The 11,953-nt window shown below is 41.3% G+C and overlaps 1 protein-coding gene across 2 annotated transcripts; it reads left to right on the top strand.

Annotated features, from left to right (window-relative positions):
- Positions 1 to 228: 228 nt before the first annotated feature.
- spint1a (serine peptidase inhibitor, Kunitz type 1 a) lies at positions 229 to 11,450 on the top strand. 2 transcript variants are annotated; one of them, XM_008281413.1, is made up of 11 exons: positions 229 to 431; positions 555 to 992; positions 1,436 to 1,593; positions 1,716 to 1,857; positions 4,692 to 4,859; positions 7,233 to 7,280; positions 8,802 to 8,933; positions 9,057 to 9,107; positions 9,267 to 9,437; positions 10,110 to 10,169; positions 10,417 to 11,450. In XM_008281413.1, the coding sequence occupies exons 2-11, from the start codon at positions 593 to 595 to the stop codon at positions 10,599 to 10,601; spliced, it is 1,515 nt and encodes a 504-aa protein (XP_008279635.1). In that variant the 5' UTR covers positions 229 to 431; positions 555 to 592; the 3' UTR covers positions 10,602 to 11,450. The 2 variants fall into 2 exon arrangements, with proteins under 2 accessions (XP_008279635.1, XP_008279634.1); XM_008281412.1 differs by having other exon boundaries at positions 229 to 992.
- Positions 11,451 to 11,953: the final 503 nt, after the last annotated feature.

Genomic DNA, 11,953 nt, shown 5'->3' with positions numbered 1-11,953 from the left:
TGAAGTTCTGCATCTGACAATGAACTCATTAATTATAGGACCAGCTCAATCGTTCAAAATCCTAAAATAATAACTTACAAAGAAATATAAATCATTGTGGTGAAACTGCCTAATTAAAATAACCTACAAATGTAAAGTGTATCCTACTGACTGATGCTTTCCATTCTCTCTCTCTCTCTCTGAGCTCCGGCCGTGTTGTGTTTGGGGCCTCGGCCGCAGGGAGTGGCATCAGGAGTGGAATTTCACTTCCTGGATCTCTCAGGTGAGTCACCTGCGTAATGTCGTCGATTGCAGAGCTGTTTGTCGACATCAAACAGGTTAATCTCTTGTGAGAGTTCCAGAGTTGTGAAGTATCAGACCAGTGTGGGGGAGCTCTGTGGAGGCAGGTCAGTGAAACCAGGGGGGACTTTTACGCACCACTTCACTGAGAGGTGAGAAGGAACCGAGTGTCTCTGTTTGCTCCTTTGCGGCCTAAAGATCGCTTTAAATAGTTTTTTTTTTATTTAAACTGTAATTTATATCTTCACTTTCTACTCCTTTCACCGTCGTTCCAGTTGACTTAACTGCGTGCAAATCCTCACGGGACTCCAAAATGAACGCATTCATTAAAGGACAGTCGCTCCTGCTCCTCGTAGTTTTTCTCAACTCCGCGGCGGCTCAGGATTTCGGTGAAAACTGTTTCAATAAATTCAAGAAAGGTCGGGACAATTTTGTGCTCGATGCCGACGAATCAGTGAAAGACGGAGCCACGTTTCTGTCGTCGCCGAAACTGGACCGAGACCGGGACTGCGTACAAGCCTGCTGCAAGGACACCAGGTGCAACGTCGCCTTCATGGAGAAGGGAGAAGAGGAGGGCTCGGTCAAGTCCTGCTTTCTGTTTGACTGTCTGTACAAAAAGAAATACGCCTGTCGCTTTGTCAGGAAGAGAGGATACACCAGCAACATCCTGGATTCCGTCTATGAGAGTTACCTGAATGTGGATGCTGCCCCAGGTAGGAACCGAACTTCAAATTGCGCATCAGTTTTTCATTAAGGGTTCTGTATCTATGGTTGGTTTGTCATGCTTACAAAAGATGAGATATGACACAGTTTGCATTGTGGCATACTTTCTTCATTTGTGCCTGAGAGATTCCCTTTTAAAAACTATACAAATAAATATCCCCAAAATCCAATTCTCCATCCACATTGTAGGTGAGCACAGTGTGTAATGAGGATGTGTGAAGCCACAGATTTTTAGAGAAGAAACCTTCAGCTTTGCATGTTCCCACATGTCAGGGACTAATAATGGCGCCTGGTTTCTGTTTCCTCCTCAGCTTATCTTAATGTCAGCAGGTGTTACATCTGCATTTTTCTGTTTTAAAAAAAAAAATCTATGTACAGGTTATTGCAGTGCTTGTTTGTGTAAATATATTGATCTCTCTCGGTGTCCCTCCAGATGATTCTGACCGTCCACCTGTGGCCGACGGAGGCCCAGACCGGGTGGTCCAGCCACAGGACAGCGTGTCGCTGAACGGCATCCAGAGCAAAGACGACAAGGAGATCGCATCCTACAATTGGCAAATGCTCACCGAGTATCCTCACGCTATCATTAGGGTGACCACCTGATCTTACTACCATCCTGTCACAGATTCTTCTTTGAGGAACTTGAGAAAAACACTATAATGTCAGTTACTCTGTCAACTTTTTAACTGTAAATCTACTTTCATGCCCCGCAGTCGACCAACTTTCCCGACCAGATCATTGTTTCCAATCTGACGTCTGGGGTGTACAAGTTCAAGCTGACTGTCACGGACTCCATCGGTCAGTCAGACTCCACCCACATCACCGTCCTGGTCCTCACTCCTGAGCAGTCTGAGCGTGAGTATCTAGACGGAGCGAGAAGCTGCCTGAACATATTCAGTTATGCACAACATCAGTTATCTATCACTTTTCAGGAATCTCGTGGTATTGATATCGCTCTCCAATTCGGAGACGGTAAATTATTATCAGAGTTGGCTGATGTCCCTGAGTAAATAGACTCAGTGGGTCATTTGGGTGAAGAAACGGTTTCAGTTGTAGTGAGTCATGTTTCTATGGAACTTTACGTGTTGACATTTTATTTGGCTTATTCAGAGTCACCTGTCTTGTGTTTTATGTTGAAACACAGGCAGGATAAGACAGATTGATGCCCTTCAGTCCTTAGATTTCTCATGAACTTTCTACATTTCTCCCTTAAAGCTCAAAAACATCCGCTCTGAGGAAATCGTAGCCGGCGAGTGACTGTAATTCTTTTTTGTTTTATCTCTTACATAATAGACTTCCAAGGAAACTGGGTTTATCAGTTGCTCTGCTTTGCATATGTCGCCAGCATGAGCAAGTTACTTGTGATCAAACCTGTCCCGGCATGCTCGACTAATACCTGTGGTCTGGAAGAACGAAACGGAATGAGGATAGAAAGATAAAAGCTGATGTATTTATAATAACATTGCGTCAGATTTTGGACTGATGATAGCAAAGAAACGGAAACACAGGACCCTCGCTGGTTAAATGGCGTCCTCGGGATCAGTTCTAGTATCCAGGTTGCTTCCGGTGAAACACAACACAGAAAGCTCTCTTGGTATTTCAGGAAACAGAAAAGCAGCTGCTGTGTTATGTTTTTTTTCTTTCTTCCCTGCTCCCCTGATACCATCTCTCCACCCCCGACTCAACAAAACCTGTCAGTCTGGTTTCGCCGTCGGTTAACAAACACTTCAGTCACCATTGCTGTCTGTAGTCATTACAAGTGATTTAAGTCTTTTCTCCTTTTAAAAGTGGCTTGTTTTTGCTCTGTTGTGCCTTTTGCGTGTTGTTGGCTGTGGCTGTAGGGACAAGAAAAGACTTTTAAACCACTCAGTGTTTCGGTTACCTATTAACAGCTTGAACAGCGGTAGGAATGTGCTTCGGTGTATTGTCGTGGCAGTGACTCCACTCTTGTACATGTCAGTGAAAGGCTGAAATGTCACCTCAACTCCTCCGCCAATGACTGCTAATAACATGAGAGCTTCATGACGAAAGTGTGGCTTACACTTCCTTTTTTATCTGAGCTTCTTTGTCATATGTAATAATAGCTGTTATTATACGACACCTAAAATGTGTATCATCAACCACATGCAGATGCCGTGCAGCTCAGTGTCTGCTGAAACCGGCCACTTCGGTTTTCTCTCTCAATCGTATGTCTGTTCGTGAGACTCAAAAAGCAGACAGTTAGGAGGAACTTCAAAAGAAAAATCTCCCCAAAACTGGTCCCAGACACCAGACAGACACAATTAATGGTTAGTCAAACTGGTTTATGGATTTCAAATGTTTAGTCAGGTCATCCGATGCACATTAACCTATTTATAACTAGTTTTTAATCATCAGTAATCCTTAGTGACATAATTTGTGAGCAAACCTAGTTTTTTTCAGCCCGTACATAATCATACATGACATCGGTGTGCGAGCGGAGGGATGTTATCGAATCAATAACACATAAAAATGTACTGAAAGTGGCTCAACAGGCAATTAAGACAATAATATGTTTTTAAAAATCACAGGAAATATTTGATATATTGAGATAAAATTTCACAAATATAAAAAAAAAACATGGAAAATCAGATATGGTTGCAACATGGACACACACAGTTGTATCTCTGGATAAATCGAGCAAAAGGGTTTAAGTTGCTTCAGAAAATGTATTTATTTATTTAGCATATGCCTCAACACTATTTATTGAATGACATCTGGGAGATTTTTCTCCATGCTGGCTCCGATCCAGTCTCAACATCGCCTGCTTCTCTCCTCTCAAAACAAGGGTTGAGGCATTTCTACATATGCTGGGACTTCAGGTTATATTATTTTTTGTTTGTCCCATCACTGTTGCTGACAGTCGTGGACCCTCCCTTACTTTTGCAATACATGTACATTTTAGACTTGCCACAATAGTGAAAGCACCGTGAGTCAGGGTGCGTAAACTCTGTGAATTTCCACTTTAAAGTTACAAAGAAAGAAAGTGGTCTTTACCTGACTTCTTGTTGTTGTGATTTGTTTCAGCAAAATGCAGACAGGGATCGTTGAACAGCTTTCTGTGTGGTTGGACTCTTCCACACATTTTAGATTCTCTCTCTCTTTTTTTTTTCGAATCAACAATCTTTTTATTGAATTTTCAAACAAGAGAATTAACAATGAAAAGATTTCCTTTGTGCATTACACAGCAGCATAAAGTAAAAAGTAGTAGTGAACACAGATTTTATGCAGAATATTTGTACAGTGACAACCCAAAACCCCAAAAGTGAAAAAGACAAAGCAACCAATAAAACACAAGAAAAATCATGGCTCAATCTGCAAAACATTCCAACATAATCAGAGAGTGACACTGGTAACAAGTCCTCAAAGCAGCAAGAAATGAACAAGGCTGTAAGACTGGATGTCAAGTTCTTTATTTCCCCTTTCCTAGTCTCAAACAGAAATTGCAGTAAATAAATTAAGGATGGATGTAAGTAGAATCAGTGGGGATTAGAAAGGTGTCTTACAAAGGCTCAGATTCTCTTTTAAATTAATTAAATTATTAACACTGTGACAATATTGCTGGGGATATTTAATGTGTGTACTGGTGCAAAAGATTTTTAGGAAGTCTTCGCAAAACAAACATATTTAGCCGTGAATCGAAACTAATCCTTCGCTCTGTTTCCCACCAGATCACTGTATGGCTCCGAAGAAGATCGGCCCGTGTCGAGGTTCCTTCCCTCGCTGGCATTACAACGCTGCTTCGGAGAAGTGCGAGGAGTTCATGTTCGGGGGCTGCAGGGAGAATCTCAACAACTATCTCTCCAAGGATGAGTGCTCCAACGCCTGCCATAGCTCAGGTATTCGTCCTCAGGGGTTGTATACTTCAATTTTCTATACTGCTGTGTTTTGTACATGTTGTGCTTGTATGGATATGTGATGGTATTCAAGGTACGATCAGAGTTATTAAAAAAACAGACCATACCTGATTTAAATTTGGCTGCCGTCCCCAACCAACATAGTCACCTTGTGCAGCAATGCAGCACTCCCAGCATGCTTGTCACACTCCCTAGAGGTAAATATGTCGAGAACCATTTGCAGTGAGCGCTGAATCTCCTAAACAGTGCTAAAACTGTGAGACCAATAAACCTCACCTCATTAGAGCACCCATATGTCATTGCCTCACGGCTCAGATCATTCGAATGTTCTTCCACATACACAGTAGAGCTCAGTGCACAACCAACAAGCGTTGTTCAGGTGGGCTCCTGACCTGATGCTCCTTGTTTGGTCTCAGACTGGCCTCGTTCCCTGTGGAAACGGCTGAGATCATAGCTACAGCTTCACCTCTCGTCTTCTTGTCACCGCTGATGTTTGGCAACATGAATGTAGGCTCATTCTGACAATGCGTCATTTTCTTTTCTAGCGTGATTAGGTTCATTTTGTCTACTCTGATTTGAGATATAAGTTTTCTTTTTTGTCAGACAATGAGTTTTTTTTTTTTTTAGATAGGAGCTGTTTGTACCTTGACATGCTTCGACTGTCGCTTCAGTCTTCCTGACGTCTGTCGTGACGCGTCTTTTTCAGCTGGTGGTTTCCTTTTCTGTTCCAGTTTGAAAGAAATTGAAAGAAATTGGAACACAGATCAAACACTGATTTGCTGTTCACACACGTTGCAACACATGATCCTGATGCGATTCCTGCATTTAAACAGTCCCAGAACTTTTTCATCACACCTTGTATAGGAAACTTTTAATTAATTGGATTATGTTACAAATACACAGACCGGACCGTAAGTGTTTGGGCAGTTGCACATTTTTTTTTTGTTCTTCTGGCTTTTTACTTAAAGTAAAATAATTAGAATAACTGATACTACGTTAATGTGCCAAATCTAAGCTTTCAACTGAGGAAGTTTTACATCAGCATAGAAAAAAACATGAAAGATCAAACTCTTTATTCCGTAGTGCTCATGTTGCAAAGGTTCAAAAGCAGTTGTACACTTGGTTGCTAAATGTGTGTTAGGCAGCTGTCTGAGGCGAACCACGCAAGTGAAAGAGATAAGAATGAAGCTAAAAAAAAAAAAAAAAGCAGAAATCTACCAGATTGCAAAAAAACAGGAAGTGTACACATGAAAACTAAAAAATGGCAAATGGTTTGTTAGACTGAGGAGCATAAATATCATTTTTATGGTATGTGATGACTGCACAGCAAGTTGTAAATGCTCTCTATGGTGCAGGACTTCCTGACAAAAAAGGTTTCACTACAGCATTCAAAACTCTGGTAAACCTCAATAAAGGAAGATTGCGCTTTACAACAACATACATGAAGAAACCAGTTGAGTTCTGTGAACAGATGAAACAAAAATCCTTTATTAAAGAGGAAAGTGAACAGGAGAAGAACAGCTCTTGAGCCAAAGTACCACCTCTTCTGTTGTATCACTGCTGCCACCTCAGTTAGCTCACTGGCATGTCACTAGTGATAGAAGCATCGGGGTGAATGCAAGACGTATACAGTGGAATGCATCGAAATTCACAGCAACACAATCATCCAAAACATAAAGTCAAAGCTGCCAAAGAGCTTTTCTGGCTGAAGAGGTGGAATATCCTTGACTGGGCGAGTCAGTGACCTGATCTCAGTCTGACTGTGCTCCAGTCCACATGCTGAGAACTTAAATAAAGCAAAGAGGCTCCACAACAAGCAAGACTTTTATTTGTCCTGAGTGAAATACCTGGGAAAGCATCGCCACAACGATCCAAAGAGGCAGCAGATGTCTGTGGTTCCACTGTTTCGGTCATCGCTAATAATTTTCTGCAAAATCTTGAATAGGCTGTTAAACTTTACGTGTTTATGTCCAGTTACTTTTAAACCCAGAAACGTCTTTCTATAGTGATGTAACCTACCAAAATTAAAGCATGGCATTAAATTATATTATGCAGCTGTTTAGTTACAGTGCACTGTTTTGTTTTGTTTTTACCATTTTATGTTTTAAAAGAAAAAGGAGACCATCATGGTGGATAAATGCTTTTTATCCCACTGATGTTTTCTACAGTGTCTGTTTTATGGCAACGCTGAATTTTCCTCCCGTCAGAGATGTCCACATCCTGCTCAGCGTGGCATTAATGCTGTCAGCAGTTAAAACAACCACCTTTTATTCAGAGAAAACCTCAAAGTGGCTGCTGTTTGTCTTGTAAATATATTGTTTTTAACCAATGATCTCATTTGTTTTTTTCTTTCAGAGAAAGGTGCTGTAGCTGGGAGAGGTTTGCCTATTCCTACGCCTCAAGGTATGTTCATTCATTCTGCTCGTTGCTGGTGAATGTATTTGAGCTTCTCACACAGTTTACTTATCTTGTCATATCTGTCATAATTGTAGTACTTTTTTTTTTTTTTTGAACGAGTAGAAAAGTAAATGATGTAACAGCATGTATACTGGCTTCTGAGGATTAAAGGCAAAAGGAACATTCTTGTCCTTTTTTGGATTTTAAGGTATTTATTTTTTAAGGTAACGAGTAGAGGCAACATGAGCCAATCCAAATATGTAAATGCTGATGTCTGTCGGTCTCTTTTTCTACTGTTGGTCACAGGAAACATGGTTCTCCTTGTCTTTGGAACCAGATTTTCTGGTCACTAGTTAAACTGAAATTATAAATAATAAAATAATTAATTTGGCCACTCAAGAGAACCTGGGTCACGGCTGATTCCGTTGTCTTGAGTTCAAACCTGGTTCACGGCTGATTCCTGCAAAGTGGTGCAGTTGGTTAGCACTGTTGCCTCATAGCAAGAAGGTTGCCGGTTCGCGTCCTGGTGGGGGCACCGGAATCTCTCTGCGTGGAGTTTGCATGTTCTCCCCGTGCAGCGTGGGTTCTCTCCAGGTTCTCCGGCTTCCTCCCACAAGGTCCAAAAACATGTTGAGGTTAATTGATGATTCTAAATTGTCCGTAGGTGTGAATGTGAGTGTGCTTGGTTGTCTGTCTCTAAGTGTAGCCCTGTGATAGACTGGTGACCTGTCCAGGGTGTCCCCTGTCTTCACCCTAAGTCGGCTGGGATAGACTCCAGTCCCCCCCGCAACCCTAGTGAGGATTAAGCGGTGTATAGATGATGGATGGATGGCCACTCAAGAGCCCCATAAACAAGATCTGTCACCACCTTATAAAATCAAGTTTATTGTCATTTTGCTGTACATACGCAGTAGTACAGGCAAGATGAGAGAGCGTTTCTTCAGGATCATTTAATTAGTAAGTTTTGCAGAACGCACGTCTGGGATGGATAAGACACTAAACTCTTGCTATCTCCTGAAGTAATACTGAAAACCCGCCCCCACATTTTAAAAGTATATTTTCTTCAAATAATCAACACAATTACGTCATTTATCAGAGCCAGAAACTGGGAAATCATTTTCAACTTTCTGACAATGCAACATCTGTGACATACCACCTTAATTTAGCACCAGATCTAGACTTATAATTGTGATACTTTACCCTCATCTTCATTCTACGTGTCTCATTTAAAAAAAACATCTCTAAAAATGAACTGTTTCCTTTGGTCAGATTGTGTTTTTTAAAAGAAAGAAACAAAACAGTTTTGAGCGTGATATGTAGCGAGATGCTAAATGATTCACGATGGTAAACCAGTGACCAACTGTGAACCAAAATAGTAAAGTTACAGCCGGACAGCTTATCAGTGAGCTGAAACACTGTAAAACTCTCCGTGAGTTCATCAGTGTGAGCGACCAGGATGCACTGTTGTAAAATTATCATTGTGGTGCAAGACTAATGACTGTTTCCTCTGTGTTTTTTTTGGCACAGGTGAAAAATGTGGCACCCCATGTAACCCGAAGCAGTTCAAATGCGCTAACGGCTGCTGTCTGGATCCAGGACTGGAGTGCGATTCTACCCCGCAATGTAGCGACGGCTCAGATGAACAAAACTGCGTTGACTGTGAGCAACTATGCAAACGGGGCCCCATTTTCATACAGGCTCACGGAAATAAAAATAGAACACACTGATAAAAATGTTTCTTTAAACGACATGCTCATTTGAATGATGTCCCGTGTGTTTCAGTGGACAACAAGTTTGAGATCCTGCGGCAGATTCCGGTGGACGAACAAAAAGGTGATTTGAGCTTCAGGTCTTTTTGTTGTTGTTGTTGTTGATTTCTGCCTTCTAACCCGTCCTCTGTAAGATACCATAGAATTGGTTTTAAATGGGACACAGACTCTTGCTATCAGTTTCTACTGTATACAGTCTCACCTCACCGGTTGTCATTCACAGTGCGCTGCACGGAGCTTCCCGACACCGGAAACTGCAGAGACAGCTTCACCAAGTGGTACTACAACCCCGTCCAGCAGAGCTGCTTGCGCTTCAACTACGGTGGCTGCCAGGGAAATGACAACAGATTTGAATCCAAGGAGTCCTGTATGAAAACTTGCCGTGGAGTAACAGGTGGGTGGTGGACATTTAACAAACGGTTGCCCCCTTTTTTGCATTACGTACTGGTAAAGTATTTGTATTACTAAGATTGTTGCACTAAATCACAGAAGATCCCACATCCTAGACTGTTTCCACACATTTTTAATTTTTTTTTGTAATGCACTGGTTTTGTTCAGCCTGTCATTCTCATTTGCTGCTGTATAAGTTTCCAGGCTGCTCGGTTAGTTTTCTATTTAACTATCATGTATGGTGCAGTGACCCAAGAGGAACATCGAACCGATTAATTTTTTATGTTCTGCTACTCTGTTAACATTCGAAACTGATTTTAAACTACTATTGAATACTATTTAAAATTTAAATGTATGGTTGTTTTTTTTTTGTGGTTGATCTAACGAGGTGACAAATGAAATTCCTAAAGCTGCTGTAATTATTATTTGTGTGGATCAAGTGTCAAACAGCCGACAGAGAAAATGAGCAACTAGCTGGTGAACATTTAGCTGCTAAGCTGCCAGATATTTGCATCAGAAGTTGGAGACCAGAACAGAATTGAGCACGACTCCAAACTTCATGACTGCTGGATCTACAAATAGGAATCCTTAAGTCAGTGTTTTCGTCACAGGTTCTGCTGCCCCCAAGAGTGCCGTAAAAATTCTCTAATTATATAATGTATTTTTTTTTTTCCAGAAAAGGACGTGTTTGCAAGAAGGGAGGAGTTTGAACGCAGGGAGTCTGAAAGCCAGATAGGTATATTACCCTTCATTGTTTTCACTCTACACCTATACAGCTTCAAATAACCCAACATCTCCTCCATCAGCTTTTTTTCCAGTGTTGTGTTTTTTCTGTTCAGCAAAGCCTTCAAAGCGTTTCTCTCTTCCAGCACACTTTTCCACTTCACTGACTTGCATCAATCTGCTTCGTCCACTTGTGTCGTCTTCGGATGAGCAGCCACCAAGTTGACTTTTGTCATATTTATTTTTAATTTGTTGAACAGGCACTTACGTGGCAGCGGCCCTCCTGGGTTTGGGTGTCGTCATCCTGCTGGGCATTCTGGTTTACTGCCTAACGAAGGGAAAGAAGACTCAACAGCACCACCGCGTGCCCGTCAACAACGCCCCTGTTACCTCGATAGAAGACAGAGAGCGTCTGGTCTACAACAGCACCACTAAGCCCATCTGACCCCCCAAGTCCTCACCTCTGACCCCCCACCCCGGTAGCAAGTGGCGCTGATGGTTGGCTCTGTGTCATACACCGAACAAACTCAGATTGACGAGAGAGGAAACGTGTCCGTTGGCTAAGTTTGAGTGCTGCAGGAGACCCTGTTTTTATTTTCTCTGTATATTGATGTGTTTTGAGGGTGTTGTACAAAGAAGGCAGAACGCCTTCAACTGATAAAATGTGATATCTAATTAGATTTTTAACTTGTTGTTTTTAATGCAGTAGCCTCTTAAAATGAGTCGTTAGATAACGGTTTGTGCTCAGGTTAAAAGGGAAGGATTTCCATTAGTGTGGTGACAGAATATCTTTCCATTTAAATGTATAGATGTTACCGACTTGTCTACACATTCCTGCTTAAGTGATCTCATAGTTGTCAATGAAAAGCTTTTTTTTTTTCTCATAACCAAACTCTGGGAAACTTATGAATTGTCCTGGTGATCCTTCGCCATCCTGAGGTCCTGCCACACCAGCTTCTTTCGATCTGTTTCTAATCTGTTTTATACACTGTTGTTACATACTTCACTGGATTCCACATACAGGCCCGATGTTGTACATAATCATAGAACTTAAAGTAATATTTTACTTGAAGGTTATTTTGTTGGTTGATTTAGTTGTTTTTTGTTTTTTGAAAATGTGTTTTTGGAACAAGCATTATTCATATATCAACAAAAATGCTTACTCACCCTTGCTGTTGAACATTCAACATTTTAAACTCAGCAAAACAATTGTACATATGACCTGATATAGGTTTCTCTTAGCTTTAACAGTATCATGATGTTCATACTAAATAAAAATGTTACCTCACGTTCATTGAGTGTTTAATGTCTTGTGAAAGAGGCCGTCGTGTTCGAGCATGTTTGGGAGGAAGGTCTTGGGTTTGCTATCTTGACACCAACGTGATACACTCTGTATCTGCTGCATCAATGACTGCATTTTATTGCTTCACACGTTTGGAAATGCTAGATTTCATTTCATTCTTGTGCAATTGTGGACTTTCATTCTGCAATTTGTGATGTGTTTGTAGTCCCCTGTGGTTACATTTTCTGAGTTTTGTTGCCGTATATCGTGCTTCACCATGTGCAAAGTACCTCTACGTTTTTTTTTTAGCTGGTTTTTGAGGTTAGCTATGCTATGGTCTGATACGTCAGCTTCCTATTCTGACTTACTTTCACACCGTGGATGTGACATTTTGTGTCACACCACAGTCTGTGAACAATCACCCAAGCTCCCCATTGACGTTATACAACAATAGGTTGTGGTTGTTATACTTAGCATTTCCAATAAAGACATTTTTCAACCACCTGCACTACATG

This window comes from Stegastes partitus, unplaced genomic scaffold (assembly GCF_000690725.1).
Source record: "Stegastes partitus isolate 25-593 unplaced genomic scaffold, Stegastes_partitus-1.0.2 Scaffold233, whole genome shotgun sequence".
In the NCBI taxonomy this organism is placed as follows: domain Eukaryota; kingdom Metazoa; phylum Chordata; class Actinopteri; family Pomacentridae; genus Stegastes; species Stegastes partitus.
The sequence above is the reverse complement of the archived record's forward strand: the minus strand, read 5'-3'. Positions and strand labels throughout refer to the sequence as shown.